The sequence below is a fragment of the Furipterus horrens genome, unplaced genomic scaffold, assembly GCF_987537825.1.
Source record: "Furipterus horrens unplaced genomic scaffold, mFurHor1.1.pri manual_scaffold_17, whole genome shotgun sequence".
Lineage (NCBI taxonomy): Eukaryota > Metazoa > Chordata > Mammalia > Chiroptera > Furipteridae > Furipterus > Furipterus horrens.
The window spans coordinates 116,855,822-116,874,049 of NW_028327187.1; the positions used below are offsets into that span (position 1 = coordinate 116,855,822).

General features: G+C 58.4%; 1 protein-coding gene across 1 annotated transcript; it reads left to right on the forward strand.

Moving 5' to 3' along the window:
- Window positions 1–2,433: 2,433 nt before the first annotated feature.
- Window positions 2,434–17,431, forward strand: PNPLA4 (patatin like domain 4, phospholipase and triacylglycerol lipase). Its single transcript, XM_090264948.1, has 6 exons — window positions 2,434–2,681; window positions 5,964–6,058; window positions 6,220–6,355; window positions 13,410–13,475; window positions 15,521–15,673; window positions 16,433–17,431. The coding sequence occupies exons 1-6, from the start codon at window positions 2,502–2,504 to the stop codon at window positions 16,604–16,606; spliced, it is 804 nt and encodes a 267-aa protein (XP_090121074.1). The 5' UTR covers window positions 2,434–2,501; the 3' UTR covers window positions 16,607–17,431.
- The last annotated feature ends 797 nt before the right edge of the window (window positions 17,432–18,228 follow it).

The following is an 18,228-nucleotide window of genomic DNA, read 5'->3' on the forward strand; positions in this document are numbered from 1 at the left end:
GACGCCCCCATGAGCGACACCGAGGCTTCGGACTTCCGCAGAGCGCACCCCGGGGATCCGCATACAATGCCGATGCCCCGCGGACCCGACGGCAGGCCTGGGGCTCTTCCCCGGGGATCCGCGTACAATGCCGATGCCCCGCGGACCCGACGGCAGGCCTGGGGCTCTTCCTCGGCCTGCCGAGGAGGGTCGTCTGTCGGGAGACCCTGCGCCGCCCGTTAGCGGACGGAAGAACGGAGCGCTTGTCTGTCCGGGGTTCCTGGGCTACACGTTAGGGTCACTACAGAGCTCATCATGGCTTCGGGCCGGCTGTCTCAGAGGCTGTTGATGGCAGTGACACACAACGTCTCCAAAGCACCCCGTTCCGGGCCCCGGCTTGCAGCGCTGTGCGCCGGCGGCCCGCTGTCCGGCACCCCGAACAGGGGAGACGGGGAGAGCCCGACGGAAAGGCTGTTTGGGGACTCCCCCTCCTTCTGTGTCGCTTAGAACAAGAGACAGTCTGGCACGGCCCAGATTCTCAGCTGCAGCTTCAGGGAGAAGTCTTATCAGGATGACACAGGGGAGACAGTGTGTATGGAGGGAAAGAACTGCCCACAGTCCACTGGGCTGGGCTGCGGTACCCGCGGGCGTGGGCACCGTGGAAAGCTGCTGCTAACCCTGCCCAGAGCCAGCAGGGCCGCGGGCGCAACGGTGGCTCTGCACCGAGGACGCGCCCGCGCAGACTGCCCGCCCCTTCCGGCTGCTGCGGCAGCGCCGGGAAGCTCAGAGAGGTCGTGCCACCTGCCCGAGGTCACACAGCCTAAGGCGGCCTGAGGAAGGGAACGCTACGCCACGCCCAGCCCGAGCTCTCCAGGACCACGTGGGTAAACATCATAGACAAGCCCGGAAAAGGGCCAGGGCGGCCGCGGACAGAACCGAGGCCTTGCAGCGCGCCCTTTGAGACAAGTGCACCGCCCTCGGGGCGGGGAAAAAGAGGAACCACTTCCGGGAATCAGGCGCATGAAGGACAAGCACTTCCGGTGCACCGGAACCGAGGCTCGTTCAGGGTCAGCGGACTCACAAGTGAGGGCCGGTCCGCAGGTGGCACTAAACGGCCACGGGGATTGAAACGCATCCCCGATGTCCGAAGAATTCAGAACTCGACACGACAGCCTTCGCCTTTACCCGTACTCCGGGAACCCCCGGATGAAGCGGCCCAATGCGCGCCGCCATGATGAATCCAGCCCCTTAAATAGAGCAGGCGGGGCCTAGCGCACTCACGCGTGGCGTGCTGACGTCACAAACCCGCGCGGGTAGGCGGGCCCCAGTCCCTTCCTGGGCGAGTGACGGTCCGGCCCCGCCTTCCGGTTAAGGCGGGGCTGATGGGGCGTTCAACGCGGAAGTGCCTCCGGCCTGCATTGGTAGGGCGGAGCGGGGCGCTGGCCAGGGCGGGCGAGGGGCGGGCCGCGGCCCCCAGAGGTCGCTTCCGAGACTTGCGTGTGGGCTCAGGTCCCCCAGGCCTGTAATGGCGGCCGCCCAAGCCGTGGGCGAGGGCGGGGAGGTGACACTGGGCCTGCGCGGTCTGGGCGGGCCGCTGGCGACTACGCGATTCCCCGCCCGCAGTCATTAAGCAAAACCCGGGGTTCGGCGACATCGGCTCAGCTTCCTCCCCCCAGGGCCCAACGGTTAGACGTTCCTGAGTTCCAGCTGGGCGAAGTGCCTGTCCTGACGGTCTCGGAATGGGGGTCCTGGGTGCCCCGAGGAAGCCCTCCTTAGGGCTCCCTAGTGAGCGGCATTGTGGGGGCCCGATTTCCTCCGAGGGGGGCAGTCCTGCCCTCTGGGGCTTGAGCAAACACGTTTGTCAAGATTCCCTAGAGGCGTCATCAGGGGGTGCGGATGACATGCCCCGCCAGTCAGGACCTCGGGCCGTCGAAGAAAGGAGGCCCTGACACAGACCCCATTATTGAGTCATTGTTTAGCTCGCTGTTCCCTACTGGTGGGCATCACACGTTTGCCTTTTGAAGACGAGTGGGCGCTGCACATGGAAGTGGGAGGGGAGGGAGCAGGGACCGCTACTTGACATTGACCGGTACGAACCCCAGCTGCGGAGCCCCTCTGCTGTTTGCCGTCGTCTGACGCTGTTCCCTTCCGCGGGCTGGCGCGGGCGCCCCAACTTTCCAAAGGTCAAGAGAAAGAGCAAATGCCTTGCGCACTGGGAGGCACCCATGTGTTTCCGGCTGAGTCATTCAGTAGTAGATCGCATTCATGAATGAATACATGCCATGTTTACGCAGTAGCTTGCAGAAGCTAGCGAGCAAATATGAAATGTAACTGTTAACAAAAGCTTTGGGTCGAGGAGAGAGCGGGGGGGACGTTTCCTGGGCAGATGTGGGTGTTTCATTAGCCTCGACCTGCAGGTGCGGGGCTGCGGACCAGGAATGCGCTGTGGAACCTAAGGCTGCCACGAGGATGAGCAGCTGAGAGCGGTTTCATTCGTCTGCGCGGCCGGCCTCGCAGCCAGCATGACGCCCGTGAACTTGGCCTTCGGCGCGTGCGGCTTTCTGGGCGTCTACCACTTGGGGGCAGCGTCGGCCCTCTGCAGACACGGGCAGACCCTCCTGAAGGACGTCAGGGCCGTCGCCGGGGCTTCGGCCGGGGCCTTGGCCGCTGCCGTTCTGCTCACAGCACCGGGGAAAATCGAGGTAATGACGTAGAGAAGCCGGGCCGCGCTCCTCCGCGAGAAAGTCGGCCTGAACACACACAGGAACGTTCACTGCGCGTTCGCTGCAGGGAAGCAGCCCTTTGCCTGGGGAACAAGAGGTTAATGCAGACTTAAACTGTCAGCGTTAGGGATCTGTGCTCAGGGCTTGGGGAACAAAACCGCTGGGCGAGGCAGGGGCTGCGCGCGGGCAGTGAGCGGCAACTAGACGGCCTGGAAGACCCCAGCCCCGTCTCCTCCTTCTGCGGTCCCGAGAAGGCCGAGGCCTGGGACCTGCGGCGCGTAACTGCTCGGGCCGATTCCCACGATACATTCCCATGACGCAGTCCGCGTGGGCCTGTAATTTCTATTAAGTGCAGTGATATTCGAATTTAATTTGTTTTTCATTCCCACAGTGCGAGGACGCCTGGAATTCCAAGCAGTTTATCCAGGAGTCATAAAAACGAGCCTTCATTAAGTACTTCATTGAATGCAATCTATGTTTTAAAAAACCCGTGTTCCGCTTCTGGGCATTGATTATGCATCTGCTGACTGGGGGCGTCTGTTTCTGGAGGTGGCCCGTGTTAACTCCTTCCGTGCCGAAGCGCTCTGAGCCCTAAGCAAAGAGAGGTTAACACCTTCACGCCCGAGAATGAATTTCAGTGACGTTTACAAGCAGAACTACTTGCTCCCCATTTAAAAGCTTGTCTTCTAATCGGGGCTAAGCTGCTTATAAAAGACCAAGTGGATTTGAGGCCAATTATTCCAAAATCCACTTATCTTTTCCTCGAGTGTTTAGGTGATTGCGTGAATGGGAAGTGAAATGTAAGGAGTTCTGAGATTGCCCAGGGCGGCGACCTGCGGGCGTGGGGTGGGGGGCGGGCGTGCAGAGCAGGTGCAGAAACTCCTCCCAAAGCTGCAGGCCACAGGCACCTGAAGATCCTTCCTCCCGAACTTTGTTTTCTTTCTGAAGGAGGGGCTGCTTCTGCCCGGGCCTGCACTGCGGGGGGTCTTTCCCAGGGGGAAACCCAGGGCTGTGGCGCTGGGCAGACGTGATTTCCCATCGTCAGCCCATTTAGAACTGCAGTCAGTGCGATGTAGGATTAACGTGACCTGCACTTAGTCAGTGACACAGCCGCTGACCGGAAACACCGGGATGGCCGCCCATTCCGTGCTTTGCCTGCATTGCAGACTCGAATCACCGCGTGTTCAAATCCCATTACCTGCTCTTGTTTGTTTTCAATCCCTGGAGACCAGGCCGCTGGTAGGATGGCTGTGAGGTCTTCAAGCCAGTGGTTTTGGACCCACTGCTGTCCCTGTTAGCTCTGTTCTCGCCGCGGGTGGGAGGTCCCCAGGCCTCGCGGCGCCGTGACAGCTAGGAGAGCAATCAATCTCGTTCTGAGCCTACGCGTGCATGATTAAGAGGAGCACCCGACGCACGCATTTTTCGGGGGGGTGGCAAATCCAGACGTTGGGATGTAGAGCTCAGCGCGGGAAGCCTTCCCTCCCCTCAGCTCCCATCATTGGCCAGGCCTGGCGGGGTGCAGTGGGGGGCGCCAGGGTGAGAAAGCCCGGTCCTTAACAAGGGTTCTGTCTGGTTTGGGGGTGTGTGTAGCTGAAATGCACACAGGAACACGGAGGGAGCACGCCATTGGGGGGCCGCCCCATGGCTCACGTGGGAGCCTACAGCAGCTGCCTGGCCGGCGGGGCTGCATCCTTTCTGCCCCCCTCCGCCGCTTGCCTTACGGCGCTGTGAGTGGCTGTACCCACACTCCCGTCTGCGGATCTCATTCCCCGCCTGCCTCCTACCCCGGGGCTCCCTGCTCCACGCAGGACGGGGCCGCGCTTCCTGGGCACGCCCCTCACGGCCTGTGTGGCTTTGGCCTCTCCTGGCTCCCTGGCACTGATGTCTCCCGGGCCTGCGCCCTGGGTGGGACCTCGTGACTGTCGCCTCTGCCTCTCGGCCAAAGACCTCCTGTCCAGCTCTTACTTTGATTTCGGGTCGCAGCCTCGATGCTGGGTCGGAGGGAGGCCTGGGGTGGCCCGTGACGTTGGAGGGTGCTGCCCGCTGGGTTCGTTCTCCGTGACTGCTGCAACAAACGCCACGTGGCAGAACACAGCGCACATTTAGTCTGGTGCCGTTCTGGGGGTCGCGAGTCTGGAAAGGTGTCGCGAGTCTGGAAAGGTGTCGCCGAGCTCAGAGGGAAGGGGCAACAGGGCCCCGCGCCCGCTGGACGGGGCCGCCTGACTCCCCCGCCTCTCCCCGTTTCTCTCCCGGGCGCCTGTGCTGCCTGGCTCACCGCCACTGCCTGCGGCTTTGAAGCCGTCGCGTAGCATCTCCAAATGGCTGCCCTCTGTCACTTACAGGGACCCTGTGCTGACGCTGGGCTGCCTGGGTCATGCAGGCTCATCTCTCCTTCCTGGGATCCTTAACTGTAATCAAATGCCCAAGTCCCCTTGGCCATGGACATCGCAAGGGGCGGAGGGGACCTGCTCACAGGTGCTCTCACGGCACAGTGTGACCTACTCCTCAGGGCAATGCCCAGCCTCACGGGGGCGGGCTCCTCAACATGCGCCGCATCCAGTCCCCGAGCCTTGCCCGGTGCCTGGGGCCAGGTTGCTTGCTGAATGATTGATAAATGAAGGACAGGCCTGGGGTCACATCCTGCCTGTGACCCTTATTTTTGATGCCACATCAGGGAAAATACATAATCTCTTCAGTCCTGTTTTCTTACCTGTCAAGTGGAATCCATCCATGGGTCCCAGCCTACTGGGCTCGTTAGACCCCCCTAGGGCACGCTCATGCAATGCCAGGGCCCCAGACTGATGTTCCAAGATTCGCAGTTCGTGCTTGCAGAGGACAGTCACCGGGACTCCTTTCTGTGATATTGGGTTGTCATCAATAATAGGTGCTTTGCCAAGGCCATGGAATTGGGGCGGGACAGGAGGCTTATCGTGTTGGAGAAATCTGCAGAAGGATGTGCTCCGTTAGACTAGAGTCTTCAGCAGTTCCCCAGATGTGAGCGAGGCCATTGGAGGGGGTTTAAAAAGGAAAAAAAACAAGGTTGGATTTGGGAGAACACAAGGCTTTCTTGGGGACCAAGAACGGCGGGTGAGGGCCAGGCCAGGTGGGGGTGTGCATTTGCACACCTGTGGAGGGGTCTGGCCTCCGGACACCGGCCTGGGGTTCACAGTTCCAGGTGCCGCGTGTCATGAGGACAGAGTTCTGGAATCCCAGTGAATGTTTTGACACAACAGAGAGTCACCTATTAATTTCTTTTTCCAGGAATGCAAGAAATTTACCTACCAGTTTGCCGAAGAAACCCGAAGGCAGTCTTTCGGGGCAGTGACGCCCGGCTACGATTTCATGGCCCGACTGAGGTATGTGTGTAAATGCATCGGCCAGAGTCCGTTCCCCCAAAAGCGCGTGAAGACAGTGGAGAGGCCACTGTTTGTAAACCGTGGCAAGCTCAGCTCTGCCAGTATTCGCCAGCCGCTCAGTCATTGAAGGCGGGTGATGCGGGCCACGTTCTCTTCTCCAGACGCGGCATGGAGTCGATTCTCCCCGCCGACGCTCATGAGCTGGCCCGCGACCGACTGCACGTGTCCATCACCAGCAGCAGGACCAGAGAGAACCTCCTGGTCTCCAGTTTCTCCTCCAGGGCGGACCTCATTCAGGTAACGAATGCGTTTGCTGCTGGAGGACGAGGGCAGGTGCCGATGCGAATTCGTCTTACGGTACGAGCGTCGCCATGTTGTTTAGATCCGGCGTTTTCTGTCATGCCTGAGACGGGACGTGCTCAGCAGATGGATGATGGAGGGATGGGTGGGTGCCTGGCCCCGGGACCCGCAGCTCCAGCAGCCCCTGCACCATCTCTGCATCTGTCCCGCTGTGCTCAGCACTCGCGCATTTATTCTGGGAGGCAGGTCCCCTGTTCCGTTCCGTAGCAGTAAATCAGATCCCTAAATTAATGTCGCTAATAATGACAGTTTGTGGAAGCCTCTGGACACGTACTATGTTATTCAGCCTTCCCCTAGTCCTACTGTGAATCCAGAAGGACAGGTGCGTTTCCTGTCCTCGTATTGCTTTTCAGCAGAAGAGAAATGGGTGCAAAGTTTGAGGGGACAGACCGAGCCTCTCCTGATTCCCAGAGGGCACGGATCCTGGAAGTCAGGTCTCAGCTCTTCCATCTCATGTGCCCTTTGCTGTCTTCCGTTTGGCTGCGAGGCCCTTCTTTCTATCCAAGCACACTGGAAAGGTGGGTGGTCGAGAAATCATTTTCTCCGCGAAATATGATTTGCAAATGACCCCGCGCTTGCTAAGGTAACATGCGACCTTCTGTCCCTTGCAAAGGGTGCGCTTTTCTTAGGAAAGACGGGTGGTTTTCTCTCTTCCTGCTTCTGTGGGAATCACAGCAGGCTTCAGGCGGTACGGACGAGGCGCGTTTGGGTGCAGACGCGGCGGTGCCCGGAGCGTGTGTGGTCCACGTCCCGCCTGAGCTGGATGAGAAGTGCGTTGGTTCTTACTGTTCGATCTCACTGCCTGCATTTCACTATCTGAATAATATCATTTGAAAGGATACCTAACGAAATGTGGAAACGATAAGGAAGATTACTCTGTGAATTAAGAGATTAGAATATTATACTCTACTCTCTCACTAATACATTCAAAGTCATAGCTAAGGTTTTCCTGTAATCTTAGTATACTCATATGTAGACTTCCAAAATATAAAAGGAGACCGGTCCCTCGTGCCTGAATCGTCACCGACGGTCAGTGCCAATACGGACACATAAGACTTGCCCTGTGTTGGAACCCTGCTTCTGGTGTGAGGGGCAACAGGCCTGGGGTCACGGGGTGTAAAGAAGAGGGCAAGTCCTTCCCATTGGGCCTGTGCTCAGCCGCCCGCTCCCCAGGGGCAGGGGCCCGCTGTTCCCGGGAGCCCGGGATCCCCACTGGCTCCTCCCTGTTAGCACAGTCCGTACCCCCTGTTTTGTTTACTTCCTTCCTGCTGTCTGGCCTCCCCCCCCCCCCCCACCTGTAAGCGCCCCGGAGGCAGCACTGCCGTGCTCTGCCCACGGCTGTGTCCCAGCCCCTGGCACGGCGGCAGCTCCCTCGGGACGCGTCCAGGCAATGAGCACACATGAACGAGCGAACGAGCCGAGGCGGCCGCTGTCCCAAGTGTCGTAGGAAAGAGCCCAGTGACCTGCCCAGACAGCCTAGCTGGCCCGTGGCCTGGCCGGGACCCCGCCCCAAGTCTAACATTCTGCAGGCTGGATGAATGCCCTCCTCTCGGTCCTCGTACGTGGGAAGGCGGGGTGACAGCCCCCAGAGCCGACCACGCCCTGGTCCCCAGTACCTGAGAAGACGCCACGTGCCAGGGCCAATGGGGCTTTGTAGATGAGGTCGTGTCCTCAGATAAGACAGGATCCCGGATGAGCTCGGTGGACCCGCGCTGAGTCCTTCCAAGTGGAAATGCTTCTGGATCCCGTGGGCCCTCGCGGTTCTGGGACGCGGCGTGTGAAGGAGAAATAGCACACAGGCTCCTAGGGCCCCCGGCCACTGTCTGTCAGCCAGCACGATGCAGCGACCCCTGTCCTACGGCCGGTGGAGGGGAACCCCCAGGGCCTTGCTGCTGCCCTGCTGGGACCCCCGCCAGGTTCCGGCCTCCGGACGCCAGGATGGGAACCGCGGGCGGTTTTACGGCGCGCCGTCGGCGCTGATGAGTTACCGCAGCGCCAGCCAGCTCCTGCGGTAAGCGAGCCTGCTTTCCTCTGCTTTCCTTTGTCTTGGATAATAACTACTCAGAGAATTGGTGTAATTACTCGAGTTCATTGAACAGAAAAGAAATAGTTGACACAAACGTGCGGTACCTTGTAAGGAGAGTAATTGAGTAATTAGCAGTTGTCCTAGGTTACACGGGAAGCGTCTTCCGTGTCTCGTAGAGCGCTCCCGCCTGACTCAGAGCTGAGGGAAGGAAGCGTGCGTGCTTCCCTGAGAGCAGATGGAGGTATAGGAGCGTATGGAATACCTGCGAGAACACTCTGAAGCGCTTCGTTCAGAAGGCTAACACTGGGTGAAGATCAGCCGCGGGGGAAAGCACAGCGTGAGGGGCCAGGGAATGACCCTCCTTCTCAGCGGTGACATAGTCCACACACACGTGATGTTCCTCCCCTTCGCTGCCGGCCTTCTTCCTCTGAAGTCTGTGTGATCATTTGTACTGGAATGATAATCATTCACTTCACTTGGGGTGGCAGGAGAAGAATTATTCTTTCATCTGATGACTGCAGTGAGAGTTGATTATTTTCTGACAACCTCAGCTGACCAGTTCTGGGGTTCAAAGATTCACGTCCTCTGGGGTTAGATTCCAACGGTCTTGTGGGTCTTACGTCCACAGTGACGTAACTGGGAGCTATAGACAGACAGCTTGTTCCCTCCAAAGTCACACATCGGATCTGAGCGGCATGTGACGGTGGTGGGAGGCGGGGCCTTTGGGAGGTCATGAGGGGGGAGCCTCCTGAATGGGGTTGGTACCCCTATAGAAGGGACCCCACAGGGCTGCCACCCTTCCACTGCAGGGAAACACAGAGGGAACGTGGCGCCCGGCAGCCCCTGAATCTGCCGACCCCTTGACCTCAGAATTCCAGCCTCCATGACTGTGAGGCATGTGTTTCTGTTGTTTATAAGACCCTGTCTGTCGTATTTCATTCTGGCAACCTGGCCGGCAAGCCCCAGACAGGAATCAGGCACTGAGAAGCAGGTGCTGCTGGAAGGACTCCCTGCAAGTGTGCAGGGGGCCTTGGACGTGGGCAGGTGGCCTTGGACATGGGCAGGTGGCCTTGGACGTGTGCAGGTGGCCTTGGACATGGGCAGGTGGCCTTGGATGTGTGCAGGTGGCCTTGGACATGGGCAGGTGGCCTTGGACGTGAGCAGGTGGCCTTGGACATGGGCAGGTGGCCTTGGACGTGTGCAGGTGGCCTTGGACGTGGGCAGGTGGCCTTGGATGTGTGCAGGTGGCCTTGGGCATGGGCAGGTGGCCTTGGACGTGGGCGGGTGGCCTTGGACATGGGCAGGTGGCCTTGGATGTGTGCAGGTGGCCTTGGGCATGGGCAGGTGGCCTTGGACGTGAGCAGGTGGCCTTGGACATGGGCAGGTGGCCTTGGACGTGGGCAGGTGGCCTTGGATGTGGGCAGGTGGCCTTGGACGTGGGCAGGTGGCCTTGGACGTGGGCAGGTGGCCTTGGATGTGGGCAGGTGGCCTTGGACATGGGCAGGTGGCCTTGGACGTGGGCAGGTGGCCTTGGACGCAGGCAAGGGCAAGGCTCCAAGTCTTGGGAGGGGCCTGCTAGGAAAACCCCACACGGCCCATCGCCGCACACAGTTCTGGGGAGGAAGGAGAAGAGGAGAGCAGGAGAGGCCCCGCCTTCGTAGACAGCGCTCACTGGCCTGGAGCGGTCTGGTGGGGGGTGCGGAAGCTACCGTCTGTTCCCCCGAGGTCTCGGACGGCACCGGGGGACTGTTCCGGGCAGTGGAGGACGCCCGAAACCTGGCGAAAGCTCAGCTGTCTTCCTGCGCTCGCCTCTCGTGGAAGGCGGAGCTGGCGAGCCGGGGAACGGGACGTCTGAGGATGCGGTCCGTCTGTAAGCAAAGTGCTGAAGCAGTGGCCTGGCCCCTCCTGACTGCTTATGGCAAACGCAAGAAGAGCGAAATGACTTAAGGACGGGGCGGTTCCTGAACGCGGAGCGGCACGTGAACACGCGGGACATCCCCAGCCTGGCCTGATGCAAGAGGAGCAGAGAGCCGGTCCCGCACAGAGCAGCGGGGTGTGGCTGTGGGCGCCCAGGACCGCCGCAGGGCAGACGAGTCCCCGCCGCACAGAGCCGGGACCTCCTGTCCAAGACCACGGCAGGGCGGCCTGAGGCACTCAGAGGTCACCGGGCAGCCCGCCCAGCACAGGCCCACGGCAGAGACCCCTGCCAGGGTGATGCCCAGCGGCGCTGCGGGGCCGCGGCCGCCCCAGCCCTGGAACCGCAGGCCAGAGAGCAGCGTCAGCATGCCCCGGTGCAGTGCGGGGGCCCCGGCAGCCCAGGCAGGGCCTTCCCCGGGCGCTCGTCGTTCCTTCCTTCCTGCCCCGTCACGCGTCAGCCCCTGAATGTTCACGTGTGTGTGTTTCACACATCAACTCATCTGTTCCAAGTTGTAGGTTTGATTCCGGCCTTTTTTTGTTCTTTTCCTTCTCAGAAGCAAACATGCCATCAGGAGCTCAGCACATTTTCCCATGAGTCTTCAGCGAAGCCTCAGGAGGGAGGTAAATCTTTGTCACACGTCGCTTCCAGCGCTGAGCGCCACGGTTGTGCCGTGCGCCACCCACGCGTGCCGGTGGACCTCCGCTTGTCTGAATCAGCCCAGGTCCCTGAATTCCCTGTGCTCAAACCTGATGCTGTGGGTGGCCTGGAACGGTCTTTTGACCCAGGAGGCTATCACGCACGTGGTGTCCCCCTTGTGAAGACACACCCGGTCCCCGTCGCTACAACGTCCTCAATGCCCGCGCCCGCAGCGGAGCGCTCCTGTGGCAGGTCCTGACGCTGAGCTGCCGGCGGGTGAGATGAGGACAGAATGTAAGACGGGCCGTTATCTTGGGAGCCTGGGGAAGATACATCTCAAGCTGTGTTTGAACGCCAGCGACAGCAGCGGGTTGAATAAACAGCAGGGTTCTCCTTACACTCCGCGTGCCCCGCAGGCATAAGTGACACTGGGCGAGAACGTATTCTCTAAGGAAGCCAGGCGCACGCTTTTCCACGCACCCTGTGCCAGTCGCCGTGACGTGAAGAGAGCCCGTGGGAATGTGGGTTGTAGATGCCCCTGGCAGTGCTTTGCACAGTCGGGCCGGGAAGGCGCACTCACTTCTATTTTTATCCTTGTGTGTTTAGTAAGAATGAGAAAACCCAAATCCGTGGTTTCGCATTCTGGTGAGGCTTCCCGTGCTGGGCTGGGAGGTGGGTCCCTGCTCTCCACCTCCATGTGCCATGGCTCAGTGTCCCGGGCGGGGGCGGGGGCCGGGGCGTGGGGCTCAGACCCCCACGAAGAATCACGGGTCCCAGACACATTGAGAGCTCCTAGGACCAAGCCACCGGGGAGACCCTGCGCTGAGACAGGCAGCAGCACAGGGTGAGTGTGATGCGGACTGAGGTACCCCGAGGGGCCGTGTCTGCCTCCTCGGTATAAAATCCTGTCGGCGCGCAGCGGGCAGTGGGGAGCACGCTGCGGGCAAGGGAAGCCGCCTCGTTCCTACGTGCGGAGCGCTGATTCTCACCGGACGTCCTGTGATCCGCAGGGCGGCAGCTGCTGTCGGGGCGCCTGAACGGGACGGAGCACAGGCCCCGCTGTGGAGGCCACTGGTGTTTTCCTGTGCCCTGCGTCCTCCCGTGCGTCACGGGACTCCTGCTGCCGGAGTCTGCGGGAACGTCGTTGCAGGGTTCTCACCCGGATCTCAAAAGAGCCCCAGGCGTTACCTGGGTAAGCTCACGTGGTCCCGTGACCCGGGGAAAACCCCACAGGGCTCTGGTGCTGCGGGGAGGGCTGTCATGTGTCGCTAGGGCAGTTGTGTCTGTGCAGCGCAGGGAAGGACATCTTTATATTGCAGCGTCCCGTTCCCTGAAGGCCCCTAAGCACTGCCATTTCACAGAGGGCACCAGGGGACGGGAGAGGACGCCGTGCGCCAGGAAGCCAGCGCCAGGTTCCGGCCGGTGATGAGAAGCGAGGGGGCTCCCGCTGGGTCAGCCCGGCCACTCTGGCAGCAGCTGTGGCGAGCTGGGGACCGCTCTGTCCTCCATCCCGCCTCGGAATGCACAGCCTCTGGGAGCGGGGTCAGAAGTCACACCTATAACACCATTTCTTTGGGGAAAACACCGTGGGAGGTGTCATTTTAAACAAGTGACTCACCCCTCTTTGTGGGGTCATCATGCATTTCCAAATACGCCAGGGGGAAAAAAAACAACCCTCATGAACTCCAACAGCAAATAGCCAAGGGCCTTCCCTTATCTGTTGAAAGATTCTGGCTTGAATATTGTTTTCCAGCTAGAACACCAGCTATTTGGAAGCCACAGTGCAAAACGAGGCGCGTGCCTGTCGGGAAGGCTCCCAGAGCCCACGTTCTGCTGGAAGAAGCGGCGGTATTTGCATGGCAAGCCTTGTTGGCGTTGTCAGCGCAAGACCGAGAGTAATTCCTGTGCCCGCCTGCCACCGCCTCCGGGCTCCCAGCCCAGGCCCCGCACAGGAAGCGCCCGCTCCCTGCGCCGCAGCCTGGAGGCGTAGATGACGACACCCCTGGGCTGGGGCTCCTGGACAGCCACGGGTGTCCCTCGGGGGGACAGGGCGGCAACCCTGACTGCGTTTGTGCAGCAGGGGCGAGAACACAGGGAATACCTACCGTATCTGCACCAGGGACACACTCACGACCTTAGGCCGAACTGGGCCTTCACCTTGACCTCCGAGTGCTGATTTTACTCAGGGGCTCTCAGCTGAGTTGGAAACACTGACGTGTCCATGTCAGCGTGGGCTCTTTTCAGATACTAACTGTTCCCTTCTATTTAAGCGCGTCCCATTGTGCACTTGAAACATATGTAAGTTGTTTGATTTTTAGAGCCATTTTTAATTTAAAAGAAATTAGCATCAGGTCTGTTGTGTGAGCGTGAAGGCCTCTGTTCACGCGCCGCTTCTCTGTCTCTCCATCCAGGTTCTCTTGGCGAGCAGCTTCATCCCCATTTACGCAGGGCTGCGGCCCGTGGAGTACGACGGCCAGGTAACCCTCTTTCCCCTGACGAGCGACCAGTGATTCCCGTGCTGACACGGTGCCTTTATAAAATCCAGTGTTATCATTATCCATTCTGGCGGCGCCAGGTCTGTGCAGAGGGCTTGTCCCACGAATACTTTTGCTCCTGTTGGCAGAAAGTAAAAACCTAGTTCAGCGGCGGCCCCTCGTTGCCAAGATGTCACGGTGGAGAAAGACCGGGATGCTCCCTTCAACATCCGCTTTAGACATGGCATCCTTCTCTTAATGGCGTGAAAGACTGTTTTCCTAATAAGGTCCTGGCCCCGGTCCCTGCTGTGACCAGCACGACGCAGGACTGAGCGGTCAGGGCAGGAAAGGGCATCCGGGCAGGCACGCCTTCGTGAGCAAATGCAGGGCCTCTCACGCCCGCAGCAGAGACAGGTCACACACAGCAGGGGCGTGCCTTCCGTGATCGCGCCCAGAGGGGGCAGGACCGGAGGGGTGCGCTTTATAAACAGTGTCTGCCTGACAGGTCAGAGACGGGCGTTCGGCATCTTAGACCACCCACCGAAGACACGCTAGATTTATATTTCTTTATATATATTTATTTACATTTATTGATATATGTATACACACACTAGATAAATATATGGTGGGCCCAAATGGGTCTGCCCTGGGACGGCGGTGTGGGAGGGACAGGGAAGGCGGGGTGCAGGGGGACGCCCGTGGTCTGTGTGGGACGGGGCTGTGGGAGGGGCGGGGAGGGCCAGGCGCGGACGGACGCCCACGGTCTGTGTGGGATGGGGAGGGCCAGGCGCAGAGGGACGCCCGTGGAGAGGCCTGGGGGCAGGAAGACGCGGAGCCTGGCCGTGACTATCCTGTGCAGCTGGGACTCTGTATTAGCCATGCGTCCACGATATATTTTTACACTGACAGCTTACACACCGTGGGCTAAAACTCTCTTTTTGACCATTAGCCACAAAAATACAGTGATTATTTTAAAAGAGCAACATAAAGTAATGTAAACACCAGCTCACGGGAAGCAGGGCTTTTCCTGCTTCTGACTGTGTCTCTCAGAGCTACGAGGAATTCCGTTCCCAATGAGCAGGAGCTGCGTTTCACGTAAGATTTCTCTGAGAGGTGTCCCACTTCACATCATATTTTAAAGTAAGCCAAGTGGCCCGTTCTGCCTTATTATCTGAGTCCAAGTCAACATTTAACTTTACGTAAATTTTGAATACAGATGCCATCACAATCAACTATGTCATGAACTTAATTTTTAAGAACCTGAGATGTAACGTCTGTTGGCGCAACGACCCCAGTTTGCAGCAGGCGGCCCGTAGGGAAGGGGCGTGGCCGCGTGCCAGTAAAACTATTCACGGCAGGAGCAGGCGGGGGGCCACAGCTGGGCAGCCCCTGACCCCCAGCACGTAACCGCTCACCCCTCCAGCCCCTTTCCTGTGACATGAGGACGGAGCACTGCGTGACCCCCCTACCCAGCAGCGCTGTTGTAAAGACCAAACTCAACGATACACGAGGAGTTTTCTAAAGCGTGAGGGCCTTGGACTTGAAATAATTAGAGACAGCAGCATCTCATTCCTTCCTTCAACACCGTAGTGTTTACGCACTTGGTCTCGGAGCCAAATCACCCGGCAGTAAGGGCGGCCGGGTGGGGGCTGGTGTGAGGAACGCGCCCGGTGCCAAGCACATGTCTGTGCGCGGGTCCCTCCCGGCGGAGACCGCAGGCTGGGCTCCCCGCGCTCGGAGCGCGCTCTCCACGGCGCCTGCCCCGCAGCGAGCACGCACGGGCTTCCGAAGAACCTGCGTGCCTGACGCAGGCGCCACCACCCCTGCGGCGTGCCTCCCCGCGTCCCGCTGCTCAGGGCAGCATCTGTCTCAGGACAAAGACCGCAGGATCCCCCCCCACGCCCCCCCCCAAAGTCCTCTTCTGCTGTGCCGTGTTCCTCTCCAGCGCTCTGCACTCGGGCAGCTGGCATTCGCGTGGGGCACACGCGCAGGGGTCTCGTAAGAAGAAGGGTCCTTCCCGATGCTGACGGAGGCTGTGTTCCCCGCAGAAGTGGGTGGACGGCGGTCTCAGCAACAGCCTCCCCATCCTGCCCGCGGGCCGCACCGTGACCGTCTCGCCCTTCAGTGGGCGTGTGGACATCTCCCCGCAGGACCCAGGGCGGCTGGGCCTCTGCGTCAGCATCGCTAATCAGGAGGTCACGGTGAGTCACCCTGTGCGCGGGTACTGGAAGAGTTTTCACCTCCTCAACCTTCCCACGCCTCCCAGCTGTTGGGAACGCGTTGATAATTTTATGTGCAAATTACATCTTCTCCGTAGTAGGTCTTTTAATCCTTTACAGGGCCTTTCGTGCATACGGACCTTTGTACTTACAGGCCAGGAGGGTGGAGTTCTTTGACGGTTTAATAACTGTCTATTGGGGAAGTGGTTCCTAGTTCTTCACTTCTTCTCCACGTCAATAAACATGGCAGGATGCGAGAAAGTTTATGTTAGATCGTTTATTTCTTTAAAACGTAGCAATAATAAGTATATAAAAATATTGGAGAAAAACTCAGGGACTCAGCTAATTAATGGACATGGAAATGTTCATTCCCTTAATCTAGGTGTCAGCAGCGGCTGGCATTACAAGCAGGAGGCATTTGCCAGCATCTGGAGACAGGCTCGGTGATCACCTCTGGCAGGTGCTCCCGGCCTGTAGTGGCTGGAGACTGGGGTGCTCCTAAACCCCCCACAGTGCCCAGGAGAGACCTCTCCACATAGAGGGATCTGGCCCAAAACATCGATAGTACCAGGGATGAGAAACCCTCCTCTAGTCTATGGGTTCAAGTTTAGTTTTTCTATTGAAAATGTTTTTCTTCTTTATCGTGGGTCGTGTCTATGATGAGAAAGCTTAGGTTACAGAAAAAATATACATCGACTTACACTCTCGTATCCTATAGCTGAACCTGTCTTTCTGTCCTAGTTGTCTGTGGCCAACTTGGTGAGGCTTCACCAAGCCCTTTTCCCACCAAGCGAGAGGAAAATGGAATCCCTGTATCAACGTGGCTTTGAGGATGCCGTTCGGTTCTTACTGAAGGAGAATTGGTTCGAACAGAGTGCAAAGCACATTTCAGACGGTGTGGATGGAGATGTCTAAATAAATATATATATATTTTTAATGTCAGAGCTATGTCCACTTTATTCATCTTGCAAATCCTTTTTGTTATTTCAATATTTAAATTTGTACTTGCTGCAGAGAAATAAGAGGTGTTTTATCAGAATTTGGAACCATCATGAAACATACAACTCAGAGGATAAAACTTCAGCAGATAAACTTTTGCAAAACAGGAAGAACCATGCCGACCGGGGCGCCTTGGAAATGAGAATTGAATCCAGATTGATCCCTCGTTTGTTATTGTGGAGCCAGGCCACACGGATGCCGGGTCCTCCGTAACCTGAGCAGCTGGGCTGTCACTCAGAGGAACTGTGGCTTCACACGACCTCATGTGCGCGGCCTTGGACCTTCCATCAGTTCTTATCGGGCTTGGCCGAGCAAGACTCTCAGTGACTAAGAAGCAGTGCGAAACCAACCAGGTTTTAATCGCGTGCCCTTGACTGTGATGCATCTGTCTTTGCTGCCATTGGAAACCACTGCTCACCTCCGTGCTATGGTTCTTAAAAGCCCCAAATGCCGACCGCTGAGCACATACATACACACCCACTGTGGCCTCTTCTTCAGGAGGTGCGCACAGACTCATGGCGGAGCTGCGGTGTTCCTGGGCGTGCGTGGGTTTCCCCACTTGCGCAAACGTGGTTAAAGCTTCATGTGTTGTTTTACTAAGAAGTGACGTGAAGTGGATGGGTTCTCAGTTCATTGTCAAGTCTGTTTATTCACAGCTATTTCGCCTTTGATCATGTTATGCGAATGCTCTGTTTGTGTGACAGTTTAATAAACTCTTTACTGATGCCTCCCGGAGCGAAAACAATGTGGATACATTAGCCCTTTGGAAAGCGTGCGGCTTTGACCGTACCGGCGGCTGGTGGTCTCCTTGGAGAATGTTGTGTGATCAGTACAGGCGGGTTCGCTGAGCAGCCAGCTCCTCGCGTGCGGGATGGGCCGTGCCCTGCCGTGCATCGTCTGTGTACACGCGTCTTCCACGGCTGCACCCCGTCCTCGCGTGCTCTGTGCTGCTCACGCTGCGTGCGTCCTCACGCGCCTGGTCCGCGGGCAAACAGGCCCTCCCGGCAGGCTCTGCTGGGTTCCGGACCAGCACGCCCAGCTGCTGTGGGACTGGCGTACGGAGCATCGGAAGAGACTTTCTGACTCAGATCCTGTGGCGCTTTCAGGGTAATGACTGTGACTGGCGGCTTGGTCAGTTCCCAGGTCCCCGCTGGAGCCGTTTCCCAATGTCTTTGAATCTGTCATTTCAAATGTCATTCGTCATTTTGTTTCTTGCCAGGGACACTCTTTGTAACTATGGTAACCCCCTGCTTCCGTTGACAATTAGAGAAACTAGATTTTGTTTTAAAGTTAAATAATAAAACAGCAAGCAGTATCAAAAAGAAAAAAAAAAAAACCCACAACTGTTCTACTTGAGCATGGGTGCGTGTCAGCAGCTTGCAAAGAACCCGCTGTCTGGCCCTGGGCGTTGGGTGGTGACTCTAAACCGACCTTGGCACGTGACGTGGGCCCTGTCTGTGGGCTGCCCTCTGCCTCTTCTCTGAGGACTCAGGCCGAGGCGTCTGATGCAGCGCAATATACAGATGATGTGACCTAGA